The sequence below is a fragment of the Culex quinquefasciatus genome, chromosome 3 (assembly GCF_015732765.1).
Source record: "Culex quinquefasciatus strain JHB chromosome 3, VPISU_Cqui_1.0_pri_paternal, whole genome shotgun sequence".
Taxonomy (NCBI): Eukaryota; Metazoa; Arthropoda; class Insecta; order Diptera; family Culicidae; genus Culex; species Culex quinquefasciatus.
In genome coordinates, this window is record NC_051863.1 from 74,650,607 (window position 1) to 74,675,355 (window position 24,749).

The 24,749-nt window shown below is 38.2% G+C and overlaps 2 protein-coding genes across 7 annotated transcripts in view; one reads left to right on the forward strand and one right to left on the reverse strand.

Annotated features, from left to right (window-relative positions):
- The window catches only part of LOC6039215 (flotillin-2), a 284,003-nt gene that overhangs the window by 91,115 nt on the left and 168,139 nt on the right, over positions 1-24,749 (reverse strand). The gene's annotated exons all lie outside the window — the stretch shown is intronic.
- LOC6039208 (glucose dehydrogenase [FAD, quinone]) lies at positions 1,424-22,855 on the forward strand. The gene is given in 6 exon segments (XM_001848797.2): positions 1,424-1,959; positions 20,843-21,093; positions 21,151-22,356; positions 22,359-22,412; positions 22,415-22,456; positions 22,459-22,855. Coding segments are annotated over 6 exon segments (2,034 nt in total). The 5' UTR covers positions 1,424-1,537; the 3' UTR covers positions 22,518-22,855.

Sequence of the window (24,749 nt, forward strand, 5' to 3'; positions counted from 1 at the left end):
ATTTTTCTTACGTTGACAAAAGCCTTGAAATAATTGCTCCATCACATTGGTGAGTATCACATATTCCAGCTTGCTGAGAAATAAAGCAAAATCATAAATCAATGTCGAGCCTAACGACTACTGCTAATCAGTGGCAAAGGTCATGCGGCAAACAAAATAACCACTTATCATAGGACCACAAGCAGCCAAGAATGAACCCTTGGTTGCCGGGGGCGGTACTGGGCTACACGATGAAAAACTGCACACAATTGACCCTCGTGGTGCGAACGAGCATTCGAATTCATTCGACAAACCAACCCGTAGAATTTACGGTTGGTCGTTGGCGCTGATAGAGATATTATTTTTTCGTTCATGCAATTTTTGTTTACATAACATAGACAATGCCGGGAGAGTCCTAGCGAAAAAAGGTTTAGTGGAAGGCTTTTTGGGTTCTTCTGAAAGGGACGATCGAAGCGGATTTTTAAAAATCAATTGCGAGCAAACGAGTTATCAAAGATGATCACGTTGATCGAATAACAATAGAAATATTAAAGTAAAAATAACAATCAGGAAGAGTGACAAGCAAATGTTAACAAAATAGTTACACTTTTTTTATTATTTTAAAAATATAATTTTATTTCCAAGTTTTTTAAGTTGAAAAATTATCATAGAGGCATATCTAAAGTTTTTTTTCTGAAAGGTCCCAATAGCTATTGTGTTTCATATGTTTATAGGACATATTAAAAAAACTCTAGATATGGAATGTAAATGCGTGAAATGCTAATTGCACGTTTGACTGGCGCATCAAATCGGAGAAACTTCAAAAGTTTCTACCCACGAGACCCGAGGCTAAGAATGTTCCAAACTGGTTTATGTTCTCTCCTCTGTAGCTCACAGCTGAGCACGGTTGAGCCGGTATTGCCCAATGCGTCTTCTGACATACAAGTTTTCCTCGTGAGTCGACCGCGTGGATGGAAAATACTTCTCGAGTCTCGAGTCAGTCGATTTCTCTGCCGGTCGGTTTTGGTGTGCTGCACGTTCTCTTATTTATTTTAGCCTATTGGTAGGTATACCTCGCATGAGAGCATAGGCTCGGCCAGAAGTGGACGCGAACTCCACGCGATGCACACCGAGGTTTGCGGCCAAAATTTGAAGTTTGGCGGGGCCTCATTCACGATACGAACGTCGAACGGAGCGGGTCGTCGGCGGAGTTTACCTTTCGCGATCGGTGTTGTACTACAAAGTGTGTAAACTGTCGGTTGCATCATTTTCGCGCGGGATTTTTTTCATATTTTTTTCTCTTCACTTGTTAGTTTACAGATTTGCTTAGACGACTAATGGTTTGCTAATCGGAGGAAAGATACACTACGGGTGCGAACGTTGCACCTTTGGAGAAGTGTGTTTTGACACGGTGTAGAATACGAAGATGAATCGATGATGAATATGGTGTTTGGTTATTGATTTGGGGAGGCGTGATACTGGCCTAATCCAAGATTTAGTAGAAAGTGTTTGTTGATTTTTGAATTTGTGTACTGTTATCGAAAGTGAGTACGTCAACATGGTGATACCGGGAATTCCGTTTATCAAGCTGATCCCCCTGCTGGGAGGATCGGCTCTGAAGGCGGCTCCGGCCGTGACAGCCGTGACGGCTACCGTGGCGGCGGCCATCAAAACGGCCACGGCGATCGTCGGCGTGGGAAAGCTCGCCATCATACCGATACTGATTGCATCGCTGGCGTATTACAACTATGACCTGTTTGATCCCGAGAATCGACCGTTCAACATGAAGGAGGTGAACCGCGAGTACGATTTTATCGTCGTCGGAGCCGGGTCAGCGGGAGCCGTGGTAGCGTCGCGGCTGTCCGAAATTGGCGACTGGAAGGTGCTGCTGTTGGAGGCGGGTGGCCACGAAACAGAGATCTCCGACGTGCCGATCCTGTCGCTTTATTTGCACAAAAGCAAGTTGGATTGGAAGTATAGGTTCGTTTAATATTTCAATCATTATGGTTAAAGTTAAACACCCGTAAATAACTCGTTTATTCATTCACTATCAAATGGAATGCTTAGGCACCACTACCGTGCACAGGGTGGGGCAACATGGGGCAGCTGCCCCACCATCCTCAGAAATTTGTTCTAATTTTATTCAGTGGGCGTCCATAAACGACGAAATTTGCTAAACGTCCTTATGATTGCCCCACCTTCCTCGAGGAGCTGGGCACGCTACTGTTAGGCACTATCAAAGGAAACCTTGGCTTTGATAAAAAATATTTTTGTTAGTCAATTCATTGATTGTTCTGTAAAACTGTTAATTTGCGAAGTTTGCGAATTAGACACTCGCATTTTTTAAAGGTTAAACATTGGACAAACGTGCGTAATAATAAATAATGGCAGTAATTTTGAACTACTGTGTAAAAAATCTTGAAAATTCGATGGTTAAAACATATAAACATTAAAACATAAAGCATATTAGAACCTTAACTATCAAGCTCGAGAAAAAGGTAAATTTTTATACAAGGCTTGGGAGTTTAGGTGTTAATACAAAAAAACTTTGAACATTATTAAACCTCTTTCATTTTTATTCTAAAAAATGCAGGTTTTCTAAAGAAAAACGAATTCTTAACTTTGGAGCAATGTCAACAAAGTAATCCGATTGGCACTAGAGAGCCTATATGGAGAGGCGAAATGTTCGAGCTGTCCAATGAGGGTTCCAATCAAACGACAAGACCTTGCAAGAATTAGGGTGAAATCTCTTCCAATAATTTTTCATCAATAAACATCATTTTGAAAATTACAAATTTTATAAAACTGTCGTATATAATATTATTATTTTTATATAATTGATATGGCCGTTGCAAATATTTTTCATAAAACAGAAAAATTTAAATGGAAAAAGAAGTCTAATCAACTCAAAACAATCTGAAATACTTTTTCTGTATTTACAATCATATTTAGCTCGTTTGGGTTCGTTTAAAAATATTTTGAACATTTATGAAATTACAATGTTCAGCACTACAAAAACTTTTTTTTCTAACAAAAATGAAATGTTCGTCAATACTTAGAAATTTTGGAAACTTATGATTGCACAATAACTGGACAGGTGTATAAAATGCATTAAAAAAAATTAAACACTTTTTTCATGCAAATGTGGAAACTGTGACCTGTAATTTACTTTGTTTATCTTTTGTAATTATTTTGCCCCTCTCCCACCCGACTTTGGTCAAAGTCGAGGGACAATAAACTTCAAAAAAAAAAAAATTGCATTCAAATAATTGAATGGGAGTCCAACCTAATTCTTTCAAGGTCTTGTCGTTCGATTTGATAGCTTGTCTGGAACCCCGAGAGTAACATTTCGCCACTTCAAATATTCTCTCTAATTGGAACTAAAAATAGAAACTTGTCTATATTATCAACAGCACCATTAAATTTGAGCTTGATTAGAGATGGTTGATTTATTATTTTCCACTTTTTTCCCAAATGTGATTCGATAGTTTACCTGCAAAAGATTATTTTAAATCGATGAAGAGCGGATGCATTCATTTTTAGTTGCTACGAATATGTTTACCTGAAAAAGAATAGAAAAATGGAAGTGATTAGTTGAAGATAGTTATTAGCAGCTATGTCTGCCTGTGTGGATCAATCGGACCGCGCACTGGACTCACAATCCAGAGGTCGCCGGTTCGAATCCCGGGGCGGACGCAAAAAATTCTAAGTGTAAATATAGGTATTCGGTGCCCTCTCCCCGTGCCCATACCTTCACACTTAGGAGACCCGGGAGGCGGAGTCTTGTCGCAAAAAGAACGATACACGCCTGTGGATCCGTTGACGAAACCGCAAGGTTTAAGAGGGCCACATTATAAGGTGTTACGTCGATTCCGTTCCGTATTAGCAGCTATTTTAAAAACATTTAAAGCGTGTAGGTCTCACGATCGGATAAAATTTAGCAACGAAACCATTTTCAATTAAAATATCCCATTCTAGTTGTTCGAATATACTTTACTATGCATTTCACATGGGGTTCCATAAACCTTAGACCTCTTTTTCCATCCACCTTAATTGTGGGCGTTATATATAACAGACCTTCTCGTGAAATGGAAAAGTATTATTTGATGATATTTAAAACACATTACAATAAATTAAGAATTCTTCAGATAAAATTTCATTGTTAAATAGCAATTCAAAACAAGTAGATAATTTAATACATGACACAACTCGACATTTTTGAAGTTGATGTCAGTAAACGCCTCAGTTTCGTCAAGGTACACATTAACACAATTCTGTGTAAAATCGCATGCAAAAGTATGCACATTACCTTTGTGAGTAAAAGCATGTAATATTGTATGAAAAAACGTGTACACAAAAAGCATGTACCGAAGAAAAAAAATCAGGTTTGCTCACCCCAAAACAGCATTAATCCGGCGAGAGTCATATTCAAATTACCAAGTCCGCGCCCCAACCCGCTCGGCTATCTCGCCGCTGTTAAAATAGTCGGAACAATGCCAACGTAACAGTAGGTTTTCCGCACGTCGTATACTGTGTTAACTGCATACGATGTATAGGGAACCTACAGCTACATCGTCGAAGATCCAACTATAAACATAGCGGTGAGATAGCCGAGAGGGTTAGGGCGCGGACTTGGTAATCTGAATGTGACTCTCGCCGGATTGATGTTATTTTTTGGGGTGACCAGACCTGATTTTTTTCTTCGGTACATACTTTTTTGTGTTTGCTCATACAATATCACATGCTTTTGCTCACAAAGGTGATGTGCATGCTTTTGCATGCGATTTTTCCATCGGATTTTTAGCTGTGTATCATAGATTTGGGCTCCCTGAACACGCTCCAACCAACAGAATTGAATTTTAGTGAATTCTTTGCAAATAAATAAAATTGTAAATTTGGGTATAAAACCTATGAAATCATGTTGAACAACCATGCGTTCTCTCATATAAGCAACCATGCGCATGGGGGTGCGCATGGTTGCTTTCGCCTCAGTTTCCAATTCCAATAGAATTTGTTCCCAAATTTATAATTTTATTTCTTGGCAGGGAATCCACTAAAATTTAATTCTGTCCATTGGAGCTTGTTAGGGGAGCCCATATCTATCATACCTTGACGAAACTGAGGCGTTTACTGAAATCAACTTTAAAAATGTCGAGTTGTGTAATTTATTACAATGCTGATAAGTAAGTTGGTAAAATTACATACTTGAATAAATATTATTGTCTGAAAGCTGTTTTAAACATGTTTATAAGCAAGCCAAATAATTCCAAATTGATTTATTTATTCAGGTAGGGATTTTTTTTATTTTTCCGAAGAAATTGTATTTTTGCCTGTTAATTTAATTGGACAAAAGCAAAAAAAAACGTTACTAAATCCACCTTAAGGTGGTTGGTGCTCTCCTCTCATTTATAGAGTAATTCAAATATTCCCCATTCCCCCTCCTACCCCACTCCTTAAAGTGTCCACATGGTATATGTTTGGCCCTAACGTGATCACAGCACCTAAGAAGTCCTAATAAAAATAAGTTATGAATAAAAAAAATCAAACTACCTACAGACTTTTTGTCAAGTCAATGGCATCCCTTTACACGGCTTTTTCGTGGCGACCAGACCCGGCGATTTGAGGTTATTTTGAAAATCACCCTTTTTTGCAGTCGTCTAAATAATTTTTTTTTATCATACCTTTAAACGACTTAATGAAACTGTACAATTTTTTATACCAAGCTGTAGGACCTAAAGTGAACCGAATGGACCACATCCGGACAAAATTTATTCAGCCAAAGCCGAGAAAATCAAGTGTATATTTTAGATCAACATCCCCACACACGCACAGACATTTGTTTAGAATTTGATTCTGAGTCGATAAGTATAAATTAAGGTGGGTGTAAATGTTCCGAGTGATTTTATAGATTGTGAAATTTGCCTCCAAGTGCTTGAAAGATCGTTTTATTATTATTTTTTTTATGAGCGACAGGCATGGCATTATTGAAATTAAAAACATTGCGATGGCAGTTAAAAAATAACTGTAAACTTAATTGACACCTCACAAGTAGATCAACGAGTTAAGAAAATTTTGGAAATTCCTTTCAAACACCACATCACACGAAACTTTAAAATATGGGTCAAAATCGTCAATTAAGATATGTCTGAAACTGATTGACCAGCGGCACCTTGCCGTCTACCAGCCCCCAGAGGACGGAAGCTCTCCTCTCAAGTTCATTGTCTTCTCGGCGCAGCGTAGCCAATTCATTCGTACGTTTCCCAACGCCTTAGGTCTGATTGACTGAGTGAAAACGCTTTGGCACCTGTTCGGCGCGTGAAGTAATTTTTGCAGCCAGCAACCAATTCGGAGCAAATCGACCCAACCTTGGCGATGAAATGTGAAGTGTGTATGGTTTCACTGCACGTGAGCTTCAGCCAACCAGCAAAAGCCGCACGGTTAGTTGATTAGCTGCTGTTGGTTGGTATTATTTAATAGAATAATAGCACGGTAGAAATCTTGACACGACTGAGACCTATATTCCCATTGATCGCTATATGGGCAGCCATAAAACGTGTGAGTTTGGTGCGATCAAAAGGCTTATTTTTTGGAAGCCGAACATCAATTGGCGAATAAGCACCGTTAGTCAGCCGGTCGGCGAGCTGGCAGGTACTCCGCCCAGTGTTTATCCGAAGAAGCCAAGTCTAGGAAGATGAATAAAAAAAACTGAAAGTGAGATATTGTTCAATTGACTGAGTCGACTGGTAAAACGAAGAGGTTGTGAATACCGTTTTGTCGGAACGTTTGCTGATGATCGGTGGTTGCTACTCAACCTGACCCTAAGCGAATTGGGGACAAATAAAAAAGACCCTCGCAGGATATATTAACATAAAATGCACTAGTTTATATCAGAAGCAGGTTTGGTTTCTGGTTGCATAATTTATTTCGTTTCGATATAACTTATGGGTTTGTGGGATTATTTGTTAGTTGTCACATTTTTTTAATTGATTTGTACAATGCAACACAATTTTCACAGGCAGTCAGAGTGTTAAGCCTATAACAAGATTGTCCCCAGAAGAATGTCAAGCTAACAGTTCTTGATGACAATATGTGCAATGTTTTTGTTCATGTTATCATTTTTTCCAGAAAAGTCCAAATCATAACCTAGAACTTTGCCAAAGATACCAAATCTATTAGAACATCCTTTCTCTAAACACGGATTTTGGAACCCTGCCATAGCACTTTTGCATGGACAGCTCCTATGTTTCTATAGAGAAACCAATTTTGCAAATGGCTTATTTGGACATAAGGAATCGTTGGACAAAGTCTGAATTTGGTCCTCCAGCAAAGATGTCCAGAATGATTAGCTTGTTGAACAACAGGTTTAGCCCCATTGTATAACTATTTTCGGTCATACAACGGTTAAAAGTACTGATGTTCAAATTGTTTGCATACTTGGCCTACATCTCATCAGGGTTCGGGTAAAGCTTTTGAAAATGTTGGAATTTTATGGCCACCTTAGTAATGCTAAAAGACGTAGAATTTTGTACTAAGCAAAAGTTCCATTGACACGAACGCTCTGACACCAAAATATGAGAATGCGTAAAAAGGTTTAAACAAATAATTTGCTTAGTGCTGACGTTCAGCAAGCTCGATATCAAGAGTCTCTGCCGAAGCTGTCAGTATTTTATTTTCTGTGTCACTGCGTCTCGTAGCCCACCAACTTTGTTATGCGTCGATCGAACGACCTTCACATTGATGAATTCAGCCGACTGTGTACCAAAGTTTAGAAATTCAAACTCAATCTGAATGATTTTTCTCCAGCCGTGTACCCAATCAATACTAGACCAAATCAACAGCGTATCGTTTTCCTTTCTTAATCCACCTTAGAAGGTGTTTTATGTAATGTTTTCAATCGAGTTTCCACCTCGGAACAGCCGCTTCCAATGCACTTGAAGAGAGACACGTGCCGAAGGTGTACACCTGTTGCGTGGTAGCTTCTTGGTCTACCCACTATAGTGTTTAAGCCCTCACGAAGTCCACGTTGAAATCAAACGAACAGGAATCATTAGCTTCCTGCATTTGCTACCGCAAATGTCTGTTGTTTTCCGACACGTAACACGGAAAATTTTTCGGGCGCATTTTCGATGCCCAATGCACGCAAACATAAACAGAAACATGCACAATACCACAAACGTAGCGTGTGTGTGTCTGATTGATATGTTACACATATTCGGCGTTGTTTCGGGTATGGCCAACATTTCCACGGTAGTTGTGTGGCGTGCGTGGGCTTCGCGGGGTTCGCAACGAAAGTGAGCGTTTTCCGCACATGTTTTATCGGTCAGTTCGTGAAGATTCGCGTGCCGTAGCGTTGGCCAACGTCTGGAACGGTTTCTGATTTGGTTGGAATCGGCAGGCCGCGGCAACGGCCTTATCTGATGTGATTATGTAACGGAAGAAAAATCAACGAAAACGCATTCGCGATTCATCGCTGCAGTTCGTGACTGATTTTCAGTCGAGTTAACCGGTTTCGCTTCTATGGGTTGATATTTAAATATACTGTCAGTAGGGGTGACATTGCGGATCTGGGGGATGAGATAGGGTCATACAAATTTTGCAGGAATGTGTATGATCCAATCTAACTCCTCGGATCCAACGTCACCCCTGCTGACGGTAGTTTGTTTCTAAATATTTTAACGGTGCCTTGATCGAATTCATCATTCAATGTTAGCGTAAGATGTGACACTGTCGCTATTCGACATAATTTGCTTATCTTTAGGTTGCATCTTCCGTACACATACCATCACACTCCAATACACTGACCTACAAAGAATGACCAAAATTACTGCGCAGGCAACAGGTGCACTTTGAATTTTTCAAAAATATTTAGGCAGGGCCGAATGGTATTCCTGAATGGAGAATTAGGGTGGTTCGTCGCTGTTGCATACAAGCAAAAATTGCATGCAATAAATGGGAGTAGCGGATCTTTGGAGAAAAGCCATTCGGCTCTGTCTATTTTTTTCGAAATTCAAGGTGCACGTATTTATGTGGACCTCATATTTCATGCTTCCCCTTGAGCTTAGCCTGCGCTGAAATTTTGTTGGTCGTTGCTATCAGCGGAAAAAAAACTTGCATAAACGATGTACCCATTCCCAGATTTATTTTATCAAGACTTTTTTACTGTGCATCTTTATCATAAAAATGTTGGATTTTGATGCCAATTTTTACAGGGATCCTATAGAGCAATTCCAGCTCAAATCAGGATTTTTCTAATAATTTTGTACCCGATCCTCTCCGATTTCAATGAAACTTTGTAGACATGTTATCCTAGGCCTATATAAGCCATTTTTGTGTAAATGAAGCCAATAGTACTCGAGAATAACATTTGAGAAGGACGACGAAAAATGCAGGATGGTATGTCTCTCCTAAAAAATAAAAATCATTTACTAAAACTGTTTTTTTGAAAAGTGGTCTAAACGTCATAATTTTTGAACACCGGTAATGGGAATCAATTCTCCAGACAATTTTACAAAAAAGTCTCCATATTGACCATTGTCCATGTCCAATCCTTGGGAAGATACAGCGGTTTAAAAAATAAAAATGTTGAAAAACGTAATTTTTGTTGGTTTTTGGCAATTTTTATAAGACAGACTTGGTTTTTCAGTCTCGTAAATATGTTTACCGGAAAGCTCGTCCGATTTCCCATAAGTTTGACCACTCAAATGATCCATAAACGCCAAAGACCTGACGATTCTTTCTTAAGAAATATGAGAAACCATTTAAAAATTGTAAAAAGGGACTACTTTTGCAGAAATTATTAGGAAAATAAATCCAAATTGAAGCATTCAAGAGCCATTCCAATAAGCTTATCTCTATAAATATACAAATTTGTAAATGCTATTTATAACCCTCTACAACCCAACCCCACTTTTAGGTGGGCTTCGATCTAAAAATTCGCCAAACTTAAATTTTTCAACCAATTTTTAATCTTTTAAAAGCAGCACTGATGAAGTGACTCTGTGAATGTTCAAAAAATGTATTTTTCATGCGGTCAATTTTGTCTGTTTCTTCCTAACATTTCCTCTATATTATGTGAAAATATCTAGGCAGTACAGCCATCCCTCATATTCGGAACAGTTTACAGATCGGCCAATGTTCAACAAATCATGGAAAATCGATAATTGAACAAAATGATTTGCTTTTACTTTCATGTGAAAGCTTTTTTGCGATCTTTCGATTAATGCTGGCCTGTATATTTTTACGTTTTATATCAAGTTTTTAAAGAAAAACATTGACCCTTGAAATCCACAAATTCGGAACACTTTTTTTTTTTACGATGTAAACAAACTTTTTTTTCTCTCCAGGAGTACATATTTTTTTAAATAATGACTTCACACTCTGAAACCAATAAAACTCATGCTAAGTAATGTTTTATTAATGGCCTGATATTTTTTTTGTGAAAATATCAGTTAAATTCAGGTGTTCCACAATTGTGGGAGGCACAATAACATCCCACAATTATGGAACAGGAAATTTGGATGCAGTGTTTTGCTGCTCTGGTTAAAATAGTCTTGAGATGCAGGTTTTTGTTTAAAAAGTACTACTTTTACTAGTGAAATAGCAAGAGAATGTCCAAATAAAGGTTCTAAAAATAGTAAGGTTGACAGAAAAGTTGCATTTTGCATCCTTTTGACAAATTACCACAAAAGTGTTCCGAATTTGTGGGTGTTCCGAATATGTGGGATGACTGTACTACCAGACTATGCCTCTAAGCATTTTTTTGCAATTCAACTGATAATGGTATCGCTCTACAAAAATGAAACAAGAAAAATGTAAAACAAGAGAAATAAAGTTTTTCGTACAAAAGTTGCTCAAAATGACCTCCTGAACAAGGGGAAAAAATATCCAAAAAATAATTGGACGTTAGTGGGAAAGTCTCAATAGTCAATCCTATATTTGATCTATCAAGATTGGGCAATAATACATAAACACCACAAATCTGAAAACCCTCTCTCTGGAAAGGGGCAGTTTTTTAAATTTATGATTTTTTTTAACAGAATCTCTCATGTTTAAACTAAGAATTACAAAATCAATTTACAGATGGACCAAAGGACCATTTTACGTAATCAACGCGGGTCATGCTTTGGCTCCCCTGATCTAAAACGACCATAGAACTACCGCCAAAATAAATTTCACCGTCATTTTTTGATGTGAAGTTCTACTGTCAACAATTCTTCGTTTGTTTGAGACAGCTTGCGTTCAGCCTCTCAACTACCATTGCAATGGTACAGAGTAAGCCGTCAGATTAACACAGAGGGACTGTCATTTAATTTTTGTATTCTTTTCGCGGTACATCACAGGTATATAAATCGCAGAAACAAAATCCTCCTTAAACTCCATACTTGCACCCAAAGTTAAAGAACGAGGGATAGTCCTCACGAAAAGAAACGTGAGGAAAGTGCTATATTGCGAGAGTATAGTCCTCTCGCGTGTTCATTCGTTCATTGGAACAGTTCATCCTATGAGTGGCTTGTATGGACAAACGACCGCCACTTAGTCACCGAACCATGGTGGCCCATACGGCAAAGGTACGGTTTAATATGTCGAAGGTCTTGGGTTCGAGTCTCGGTACCGGTACTTTTTTTTTTTTTTTGATAGATGAACTTTTTTGGAAAATGAACCATGAGTAAAGTACTCTCGGTAATTTCGGGATTTATACTCTCCGTCCGCACACAGTACCATTTTACTACCGAATCGTGCTCTTTATTCTCTCGTATGCCGATGCCCAGTTCTGGGTGTGGAGATCATGTAACTGACGAAGCCAACTTGGTTCAAGCTGGTCTTGCAGGTCTTGAACCTGCCGATGTATTTGGAGAAAATACTCCACAGCTTTGCCGAACTGTAGAGCACCTCCCCGGCTTCTTCCGCCGTGGCAATCCCACACCCAAAGGAAAAATATATCTCAAAATCTGCAACATTGGATTTGCTGCAGAAAATGTCATATTTTATAACATTTTTTGCAGCAAGCCCGTAGATCATTTTTGCCCGCGTGTAAAAATTTCAACGATCAGGTCCCTGTATAGTTAACCGTCAACTTTTTTAATTAGATTCAAAAATAGTTTATTAAAATCATATACTTAAATCTTAATATGTACTTAAGACAGCCGGCTGTATGAGTGTACGATTCCCACGGATGCCGAAGCTGGAAACTTGATGAGGACTTTCCATTATTATGTTTTTATTTTATAATTTTAAATATGCTGATTAATCCCATTACAAAAAAAAATAATGTTAACTAAGTATGTTTTTTCAATCGGTCGTTTTAATTCAACTTCTAACTCTTACATTCCAATAAAACAAATATATAAATAATTAATGTTCACTCCGCATCGCTGTAAGAGTTTAAAATCACAAGTTCAACTATGCATTAAATAATTCATAACCTCGAATTTCGCTAAAACACATAATCATTTAAAGGAAATATTTTTTTTTGTACTCTTACAGTCGGTAGCATGAGTTTAATAACTGACTTGTTAAAACTGTGTTTAATCAGCATTGATATTACCTGAGAAAATGATTGATTTACCTCTGTAAATTTTATCACAGATTTATCATGCACGGCTTCGTCGCGTTATGTCTGCCGTGGCTTTAAACAAAATATTTATAAATCATGCATCTTGTACACTATACTGATGGTATAAGTTTAATAATAAAAAAACTAACTCTACTTGATTCGCCCGCAATACCTTTCGGGGTATATCCTAGGGTTCTACCTCTCCTACTAACATTGAGTCCAAAACCACCCTACAAACATCTATACCACTAAGGTGACGTAGGGGTCCCTGCGCACTTTAGATAGGTGTTTACTAACATTCCTTCATTTCCCCGAGGATAGCTTGGACCCGGCGTGGACCCCTTATGCCCTGGGCTGTATTACACACTCATCAAAAGATGAAAACATGGTATCTCCCGTGTTGGATTATTGTTCCGGATGAGGGTCTAACACAACCAGACCAAACAGTGGGATAAGCGTTGTGGAGCCTTCCGGTGGTGGGGCGTCCTCCAAATGCTAATGCTAATGCTAATGCTAATGCGTGTAAAAATTTCAGCGATCTGCAGTTCTCACCAACACATATAAAGCTGGCCCGTCTCCGAGCAACACTCCAAAGAGAAGCATATGTTGGTGCTCTTTCACTCACTTTTCATCAAGCGTCCATGGCGCGGTGGTAGCGTGTCGGATCAATAACCAAGAAGTTGGTGGTTCAATCCTCGTTCTACTAAGTGTTTTTTTGTGAAATACAACCAAAAAGCCGTCAGTAATGTCGATAATTGTCGGTAACGGGCAAAAATGTCATACTCCTATATCGCAAAAAATGCATGAGGACAGATTTCATGCAGATTCTGATATACTTTCATGCCGCCATGCATCACAATCATGCGACTGCCAGTTGGGTGCAGGAAATTTAATAGAGCCAAAAAATAAAAAGACGTTTCTTTGAGGTTACTCGGTGGCTAGACTCTAATCATCCGGTCCGATTTATAGTATGCGACCATTAATAGTACGGTTCCCTCCTTGAATTTTGGATTGCATGCAAGAGCGACGAAATGCCCTGATTCTCCATACAAACTTTGGAGAAAACCCATTCGGCCCAGTCTTAATATTAAGCAAAAAAAAAATCAATGCGGATGAGTGTCTGGGGACCCTTAAAGTTCATGCTACCCTCGGGTTGTGCATGCGCAGTAATTTTTTGTCAATTTATGTAGGTCAGTGTAATAACTATCGCCTACGAGCTACTTCAAAACCAATTTTTACTTGAAACAAAATGATTTCACCGCCGATAAAAGTCACTCCGTTTGGAATAAGGAGTGGTCCATTAGTGTAATTATGCTGTAAAAACCGCACGTAGCAACCGGTAATAAATTCTTACCTTGGTTTAAAAACCTATAGGAATGAACCACAATGACTTAAGCAGCAGTTAGCCAGTTAAAATTATAACTTCGCTACGGCGTTGGAAACTGGTACCTACTCAGTTCAATGTCACCGCGCGTTGCACTTGTTACGTGGGCCTTTCCAATCCTTAACGAATGCTGAATTACGTTGTTATGTAAGCTTCGATTTTGGAATAAAAAGTATTTTATATTTTCAAGGTTTCATTCAGTGAACATTTTTTTCTTTCTGAAGAAGAGGTAAAGCGTTACTTCCATAATAAAATATTACTTTGAGGCAACCCAGAGTTGAGAAATGGTAAAATATTGCTCACCCCTTCAAACTGAGCCAATGTTGACCACCACGATAACCTATCGATTGCCCCATTTTGGGTTAATTTTCTTTAGTAAATTCAGTTTCGCGCAAGTTTACAGCTTTGATTGCGGCTAACCGATGTAATTTCGAAGCGATCGTATGATTATGGGCAATGGAATTTCGCCACTTTCTGGCTCGATTCGGTCGTAACGGAGGCCACCTCGAGGGGCTTGGTGATGTACTCTGATGCCGCGTGTCTTCCACAACTTAGTTTTACATGCAAATCTTTCAACTTGCCGCTGCATCCATCAGGTGGTTTACACGGGCACTGGTGCAGTCGAACAATGTACTCGTTTGCAAAACCATGTGGCAAGGTGTGGAAATGATGTACTTTTATACTTGTGAAGTTCACCAGGCGGTTAAAATCAGAGACGCGAAACGATGAATAAGCGTCACATTTACCATATAAACAAACATTTAATTAAAAAAAACACAGATTCAAACGATTTTTAATGACTTAATTAGTCTATATGGAGTCGTAAATTTCATGCTTTTTATGAACCAATTTTTCTCGTTTGCATGATTCCTCATGGTAAAAAACAGATCTCATGTGAACGAAAAAACTGAAACAAAAAAAAAATACTAAAACCGCTTCGAAAGATGTTCCTGATTATGACTTGATTAAAAATACAGTAGTGAGGGGAACATAACTCAAACTTTTTTTTTTTGTTAAACAAGATATCACACCTACGTGCAAAATTTGGTGATTGACTTACAAATACATCAGGTCAAGGACACCGTACTTGTTATTTTAGGATGACCTGGTTAGAAATTGTTAAACGTTTATTTTTGAAACTAAACAGGAGCTCTGTGCTTTTCTTCTAAAAAAATGAGGATGCAAACCTTTTCAACATGCTAGAAACAGGTTAGATAATATCAGAGGATTATTGTTGTGGTTTGATTTGCGAGCAATTTCGCAGCTGTTCAGCCACGCAAAAAGGGTGAAAGTTGCTCTTCTCTGCCAAAAAACACGATGTACAGTTAGAGGTTCGCAAATTATGGATTCAGATTCGGTAAGTCTGAAACAGGAATGAATCGAACCTGTTGTAAAAGAAGTGAAAACTGGGCCTCGATTTTTTTGCAGATTTTTTTTACGATGTTTGTCTTTTCAGTTGACATGGTCAATGCTCATGATTGGGCTTATATTTGAACAGAAGTAAATTCTTTTATTAATTTAGCACTGATATTTTAAGATGGATGTTATTAAATCAATTTGCAAATCATTCGTAGAGGTGTGTTTTATGTTTGATTTGGTTGTCTTCGGGTTACATAGTCTCCCTTGTAACCTTGAAGAGCAACTTAAAAATCAAAATGTCACACAATAATAGCACTCTATTACTGTTCCGTGGGATACAGCATTTTTGTTTGTCTAACCTTTAAAGGTGATGTGTCCAGTTAATGACTGTCGCTAGACATTTAATGGAATGTTGAAGCATTATAAATCTAACTTTATCTGTGCGTACCTAAATCTAACCTCATTTCCAAAACTTTTCGTATGAGATCAGTGCACTTGAACTCGACAGTAAAATTTCAAGTGCAACTTTTCTCACTTATTACATTGCGTTTCATAGTTGCGCAAAAAAAAAAAAACTTCAAACGATCATCAGTCACTCAATCGTGGAGATCTTGAACCTAACCGTCCATGTGGAAAACTATAATGTCGGTGTACGCAAAAACGTCTCCACTTATGGCCGGGAGCTACTCGGTACGTCAGTCTGGATGACACCATGGTTAGCAAGTTCACGCGTATCGCCGGTCTTCAGAAATTACCGCCAGCCATGAGTCAAAGCTCTGTGGTAATCGGCCGTCCAGCGGAGCAAGTGTGCCGGTAACGAGTTCAAGTGCACAGCTGATTTTAATCCGCCTCGTACTCGCTGTGGTCGGTTGTTGGTCCCCCTCGTTTGCCTTTGGCGGGCCTTTGGTTGGCAATTGATCAGATAGTCACGCTTCATCGGGTGTCCAAAGGCCATTACTTGGCGGGTGGTTGGTGACCATGGTTGACGGTGGGCGAGGGCGACATTTCATAAGGGGTGGAGGTGGGACAATTAAAATCCATTTGCACTTTAATTGTACTAATATTTGGAGCACTTGGTGGCATAATCGCTTGCGGCTACATTGAAAGAATACAAGGTTATGTCATGATTTATGTGACAGGTTTGTGTTCGCAAGATCAATTTCCAACAACTGTCCATACATGCATAGTTGCTCCATATGATTTTTATTTATTTTTTTAGTTATTTAGATGAAAATACTTCTTTCATCTTAAAGTTTCGAGTGGTTCATGCTTGCCCTCGAGATGAGCCTGTTCAGAAATTTTGTTGGTCGGTGTTATAATTATTATCCATGAAACGGGCGTGAAACATAAATTATCGTGTCAGGTTAAAACAATTAACGCAGCTAAGCTTCAGTTACACGCAAATAAACCAAAAAGCAGCTAAACAAGGTGTGAATAATTGAATTGAAATCGCAAATTATTGCATAGATAGTTTCAATACATTTATAATCACTTATTTAATTGCAAAGACCTATTAACCTTCAGTAATTATTTTAATATAAAATAAGCAAAGTTAAACTTATTATTGATATTTTTTCAAAAACCATAATTTAGATGTTTTGGACTGGTCCTTTTTTTTCGTTTTTTCTATCTTAGTAGGAAAAGGTTTTGTTTTATTTTGAAAAGAAACTAAATAAACTTTTCAAAATAAATGCTGAAAAGTTCTACTTTTCAGCGCTGAAATGGGTGCTGAAAAGTTGAACTTTTCAGCACTTGTTTCAAAAAGTAACACTTTTCAACATTTTTTTGATTAAAACGATTTATTGACAAAATACATGAAAATTTAACTTAAAATTTCACTCAATGGGTGTTTTTCGGAATTGAGCAATTCTCTACGAAATCGGTCTTTTTTCTTCAATTTTAATTTTTGTATTTTTTAATCCGGCTGAAACTTTTTTGGTGCCTTCGGTATGCCCAAAGAAGCCATTTTGCATCATTAGTTTGTCCATATAATTTTCCATACAAATTCGGCAGCTGTCCATACAAAAATGATGTATGAAAATTCAAAAATCTGTATCTTTTGAAGGAATTTTTGATCGATTTGGTGTCTTCGGCAAAGTTGTAGGTATGGATACGGACTACACTGGAAAAAATAATACACGGTAAAAAAATTTGGTGATTTTTATTTAACTTTTATCACTAAAACTTGATTTACAAAAAACACTATTTTAATTTTTTTATTTTTGATATGTTTTAGAAGACATAAAATGCCAACTTTTCAGAAATTTCCAGGTTGTGCAAAAATCACTGACCGAGTTATGAATTTTTAATCAATACTGATTTTTCAAAAATCGAAAAATTGGTCGTAAAATTTTTCAACTTCATTTTCGATGTAAAATCAAATTTGCAATCAAAAGTACTTTACTAAAATTTTGATAAAGTGCACCGTTTTCAAGTTATAGCCATATTTAAGTGACTTTTTGAAAATAGTCGCAGTTTTTCATTTTTAAATTAGTGCACATGTTTGCCCAGTTTTGAAAAAATATTTTTGAAAAGCTGAGAAAATTCTCTATATTTTGCTTATTCGGACTATGTTGATACGACCTTTAGTTGCTGAGATATTGCAATGCAAAGGTTTAAAAACAGGAAAATTGATGTTTTCTAAGTTTCACCCAAACAACCCACCATTTTCTATCGTCAATATCTCAGCAACTAATGGTCCGATTTTCAATGTTAATATATGAAACAATTGTGAAATTTTCCGATCTTTTCGAAAAAATATTTTGGAATTTTCAAATCAAGACAAACATTTTAAAAGGGCGTAATATTGAATGTTTGGCCTTTGTGAAATGTTGGTCTTGATTTGAAAATTTCAAAATATTTTTTCGAAGAGATCGGAAAATTTCACAAATGTTTCATATATTAACATTGAAAATCGGACCATTAGTTGCTGAGATATTGACGATAGAAAATGGTGGGTTGTTTGGGTGAAACTTAGAAAACATCAATTTTCCTGTTTTTAAACCTTTGCATTGCAATATCTCAGCAACTAAAGGTCGTATCAACAAAGTCCAAATAAGCAAAATATAGAGAATTTTCTCAGCTTTTCAAAATATTTTTTCAAAACTGGGCAAACATGTGCACTAATTTAAAAATGAAAACTGCGACTATTTTCAAAAAGTCACTTAAATATGGCTATAACTTGAAAACGGTGCACTTTATCAAAATTTCAGTAAAGTACTTTTGATTGCAAATTTGATTTTACATCGAAAATGAAGTTGAAAAATTTTACGACCAAAATTTCGATTTTTTGAAAAATCAGTATTGATTAAAAATTCATAACTCGGTCAGTGATTTTGCACAACCTGAAATTTCTGAAAAGTTGGCATTTTATGCCTTCTAAAACATATCAAAAATAAAAAAATTAAAAATAGTGTTTTTTGTAAATCAAGTTTTAGTGATAAAAGTTAAATAAAAATCACCAAATTTTTTTACCGTGTATTATTTTTTCCAGTGTAGTCCGTATCCATACCTACAACTTTGCCGAAGACACCAAATCGATCAAAAATTCCTTCAAAAGATACAGATTTTGAATTTTCATTCATCATTTTTGTATGGACAGCTGCCGAATTTGTATGGAAAATTATATGGACAAACCAATGATGCAAAATGGCTTCTTTGGGCATACCGAAGGCACCAAAAGTTTCAGTCGGATTAAAAATACAAAAAATCGAATGACCGAAATCCTAGAGAACTGCTCAATTGCAAAAATGTTGTATGGAACTAGGGCGTCCAATTTTCCCGGGTATTGAATTTCCCGGGAAACGGGAAAAATATTTTTTGAATCCCGGGAATTCCCGGGATCCCGGGAAATTTTTGCAGCAGTCATAAAATCTATGTTTTCATTATATTTGTTACGTTTTTCTAGCTTAAATCATAGAATTAGCTCAAAACTGTTAATGGTGATAAGCTACACTTCAATCTGAACATGGACAGCAGTCTTTAGATAGTGTAAAACACAATTTAAAAAATGTGTTCTTTGATGTGCTTTGGAATTTAATTGAACCAGAATTTTGAATATATTTCTTTTATTTTTTATTTATATAATATAACTACAAAAGCTTATACAATTTCATTGAAAGTGTCTAAAACAACAAGAAATAAAATTATACCAGACAATGTAACACTTTGGATAAGTTTCGAATTTTATGTTTTATATTTAAAAACATATTTTAAAAATTATCTTTAAGTCACTACCAATCAACTACCAACTGGGGATAATCGGGACTACAGTCTGAATAGGTACAGGAGATTTTAGAGCAATAAATTTGGAAATTTGTGTACTAATTGTTTTGATCTATTCCTGTTGTAATCGAAATCAATCAAAACAATCAGAACATTATTCAAAAACAAATTAGCTTAAACAGCTGTCTTAATTCGTTACTTTTTCCTGATTTGCTTCAGATGCCGGTTTATGATGAAAAGTTAAATAATTTTTAAAATATTATGCTTTTTCAAGTTTAAAGTCATAAATGAACGTGAATATAATAATAAGTCTTTTTTAAATAAATAAAATTTAGTAGAAAATATCTAAGGCGCAAAGCATTTTGCGGATCTGTAAACAAAAATTTTAACAATTTTCCCTGCCAAATTAATGTTGTCATATGCCGAATAAAAATTTTAATGCTTTAAAATGCTTATCGATTACTAATTTCCACAACCAAATCTGAATTTCTAGACCAAAATTTGATATGTTTTCAATTTCGGGAATTCCCGGACAAAATATGAAAAATCCCGGGATTCGGGAATTCCCGGTTTTGGAAAAATCCGGATTTTGTCCCGGGAATTCCGGGATGGACGCACTATATGGAACTCGTTGCAAAACTTGTTTTTTTCAGGACTCTTCGTATTTATCCAACTCGGTGAACCTCGTTGGATAAATGTACGACTCGTGCTGAAAAATCCTATTATTATTGAATAAAGTTAATTTCTCTTTGTTAATTCTGTTTGTTTATTTGGGTCTTATTAAAATCCTTGTTTCAACTACACATACATTCAAATGTGATCAAAATATAAACAACAGCCTGCAATAGGATTCTAGCCCCATAACCCCATTTAAAAAATAATAATGATATACATTTCACATTCACCCTTCAACAAAGTGTGACATGTTTACGAGTTCATCAGATAAATGATTGATTCCTCAAAATTACATTCTAGCTCAGCCTAAGCTAAACTACCAAAAATGTGCTTAGTCATTTGGAAAGACCAAGCTGCAACCTTCGGAGTTTCGCGTTCAAATTTATTAATATTGCCAAATTTAACTCGCTAACCATACCAAAAGAGCCTTTCAACCTCTAGACTTGCCTAGTCATGCTAGCCGCGTTGGTTTGTTTAATTTTCAATTTGTTCCCTTTTGCAATATTTTGACTGTGCAGACGGAGCGAGTAAACGAATAAGCCATCAACGCTCCAAGGTCGTCCGTTTTACGGGATGAATGACGCAGGTTTACGTCACGTCAACACAAACAATTTATCATATTTGTGAAATTAAGCTCACGCGACCTCGTCCTTTCTGTCACGTTTCAGAACCCAGCCCCAGAAGACGGCCTGTCAGGCCATGAAGGAGAATCGATGCTGTTGGACGCGTGGCAAAGTTCTCGGGGGCTCGTCGGTGCTCAACACGATGCTGTACGTCCGCGGGAACAAGCGCGACTTTGACCTGTGGCACGCGCTCGGAAATCCGGGCTGGAGCTACGAGGAGGTGCTGCCGTACTTTAGAAAGTCCGAGGATCAGCGGAATCCCTACCTGGCGCGGAACAAGAGACAACACGCAACAGGTGAGGCGAAATTCCTATTCTATACTGCTGATGATAATCTAATTTCTTTATTTTTAGGTGGTCTCATGCAAGTGCAGGATGTGCCCTACCTCACGCCGCTGGGAGTTTCCTTCCTCCAAGCGGGAGAAGAGATGGGTTACGATATCGTGGACGTGAACGGCGAGCAGCAGACCGGATTCGCGTTCTTCCAGTTTACGATGCGACGTGGGACGAGATGCAGTTCGTCCAAGGCCTTCCTGAGACCGGTCAGAAACCGCAAAAATCTGCACGTAGCTTTGTTCGCCCACGTCACCCGTGTCATTATGGACGCCGAAAATAAGCGCGCCTTGGGCGTTGAGTTCATACGGGACGGCAAGAAGCACGAGGTTTACGCGACGAGGGAGGTCATCTTATCGGCCGGGGCCATCGGATCGCCACATTTGCTGATGCTGTCCGGTATTGGTCCGAGAGAGAATCTGGAACAAGTTGGAATTCCCGTGGTTCATGATCTGCCCGGGGTGGGACAAAACTTGCAAGATCATATCGCCGTTGGTGGTTTGGTATTCCGCGTGGATCAGCCAATCTCTGTGATCATGAACCGGTTGGTGAATTTGAATTCGGCTATTCGATACGCAGTCACGGAAGATGGTCCACTGACCAGCAGTATTGGGTTGGAAGCAGTCGGTTTCATCAACACGAAGTATGCAAATCAAACGGACGACTGGCCAGATATCGAGTTCATGTTGACTAGCGCCTCGACACCCTCGGACGGGGGAGATCAGATCAAGAAAGCTCACGGATTGAAGGACGAATTTTACGATTACATGTTCAGCGAAATCAACAATCAGGACGTGTTTGGAGTCTTCCCCATGATGTTGCGTCCCAAAAGTCGTGGATTCATCCGACTGCAATCGAAAAATCCTCTACGTTACCCATTATTATACCACAATTATCTCACCCACCCCGATGACGTTGGTGTCCTCCGCGAAGGAGTGAAGGCAGCTATCGCCTTCGGGGAAACTCAAGCAATGAAACGCTTTGGAGCAAGATTTCACAGCAAGCAAGTTCCCAACTGCAAACATTTACCGGAATTCACCGATGAGTACTGGGATTGCGCCATTCGCCAGTACACCATGACGATCTACCACATGTCGGGAACCGCCAAAATGGGTCAACGGTCGGATCCGTACGCCGTCGTAGACCACAAACTGCGCGTTCACGGAGTGAAAGGTTTGCGTGTGATCGACGCCAGTATTATGCCAAGAATAACCAGCGGTAACATCAACGCCCCGTCATCATGATCGGAGAAAAGGGTGCCGACCTGGTTAAAGAACTGTGGCTGCCAAAGGTTACTACAGCAGAAGAGGGAAGCGAGAGCGAGACCCCAGGAAAACGTTACCAGCACCGATTCTAGCCTAACAAATGTTACCTCCTCCGATAGCTAAGTGTTGGAGATTCTAAGTAGAGTATAACGCAAACAGCAAACAAACCAAAATGCCACTGCTATTGTTAGGTTTTTTCGTTTCATTTTTGTTCATTTAGTTAAGAAAGTTAAGGAAAATTGTTGCCCACACTCATGTCCGCCCAGCGAATCATTGTACATAATATCGAGGTAGCTTAAGAGTTAAGGTGTAATCGTGCATCCTTGCTTAAGTTTGCATTACGATGTTGCAAACAAAGTATGAGAGGATCTTAATTTTATCACATAAAATGACTGACTATTTAAGTTAGTAGCACTACGTAACATTTTTTTAGTTTTGTAGACAAAATTTTCTAATTGATTGAGGTGATGAATAAATAAATAAAAACTAAACCAGTGGAGAGTACTTTAAATGTTCGATCACATCCCGTAATCAAACTGTACATTTTGCCAAATTCAAAGGCGAATGTGAATATATATTGCTCTTTCGTCCAACCTTGATTAACTTTTTTTTGCAATTTGATTTTTTCAAAATAAATTGACGGGGTCAAATGAGTTTTCTCTAATGTAAATGTTAACCCTTTAACGCCGTGCGTGGTTACGAATTTCATAAACGCTTGCTCACGAAATTGGGACCTGACTTTTCTCCGTGTACCTTCGAGTAAGGCGTTATTGTCAAAACGGCTAAAAAATCAAATCAAATTATTCGCTCTACAGCATTGCCTTGGCGTTCTCGATTGCAACATTCCTACTCGAAACTAAGTGTCCGAAGGCTTGATTGTTGAGGCAATTGCTAATCTCTTTTACACCTAAGGTTCCATCCACCCCAGGATTCGAACTGACAACCTTTGGATTGTTAGTCCAACTGCCTACCAGCGACTCCACCGAGACAGGACCCAGGGATACGACTCCTACACCTGCATTGAGCTAACGACCTAACCCTTTAGGTTAGACCGGGGCCAACATTTACTTCCCCGTCCGACGGAAGGCGTGGTCAGACAAATCTCGTCTCGAAAAATTCCACCGGGACCGTCTGGGATCGAACCCAAGCCGACTGGGTGAGCGGCAACCACGTTTACCCCTACACCACTGTCCCGGACGGCTAATATGCTCTAAAATTACCAGAAAGTGACATTTTTTGCGCTTGTAAAAAAAAATCCTGCGTAAAAGAGCTGGAACGATTTTTGATTGCAAAAATCATTGGAAAAAAGAATCGTCCCGGTTGGTTGAGTTATGCCAGAGATCCAGCGAGTTGAAGTTACCGTTCCACTTTTTTTTTGGAGGCTTCGGCGTCCGTGTAAGGTGGACAATTGTTGGGCGTTCCAGTAGTAAAATTTCTAACTTTGTAGCGTTCAAATCTTAGTCTAGCAAAAATAAGCAAGATTAACACACAATTTAAGTTAAGACACGAATCATTTCAACCCACCATTTTATATAAAGATTTCAGTATGCCAGCACACCGTGCATCACAAAGCTTCGCGGGTATCGATGTTATAGCAAAGCTCAAGGTAAGTCAGTAACGCAGCGTGTTGCGGAACTTTGAGCTTTGGCCAGCGAAAGCGTCTGCCTCTCCACGCCAGAGCTTTTATAGCAACTCACTCTGGGATTGTTATTGGAAAAGTTGATTTTTTTTAATGCATGTGAATTAGTTATTGTAGATTTATTAAAATTACAATACGTTTTGTTATAATTAGATTTTAACATTTATTCTGACTGGTTGATGATTACAATTTTAGATGCAAAATCTTTGAACTAGACCACTTTTTCTGATCAAGCTCAAATTTGGTGGAGCTGTTGGAACCATTAAAACAAGCAAGTATCCAAATTTTCATCTAAGCCCATCTCCTCCTTTTTGGCAACACCCCAAAGTTTCACCTTTTTCGCTAAATTTGAAAAAAAACTCAATTTTCAAACTGCGATACCTCTTGGACCACAAGTCGTATATGGTTGTTCGTGGACACATTTTAAAGAAATTTGATGCTTAATGTTCACATTGAGGTTTCGGCATTTTCGGGATTTTCCTGTTTTTGCGCGTGGAGCGTCGAAAAACTCAGTTTTTATTTTCAAAAATCATAGCTCGAAACGTACGGTTCGACATCGCCATTTTTTTAATTATGATGTGAAATTTTCCGAGGAATCCGATAAAAATATTTTCAGACATAGGTTCTTTGGTCCAGACACGGTCGAAACGCCATTTTATGTTTTCATACGACTTTTCAAATGTAAGGCTAGATTTTTGAAACTTCTTACTATTTTT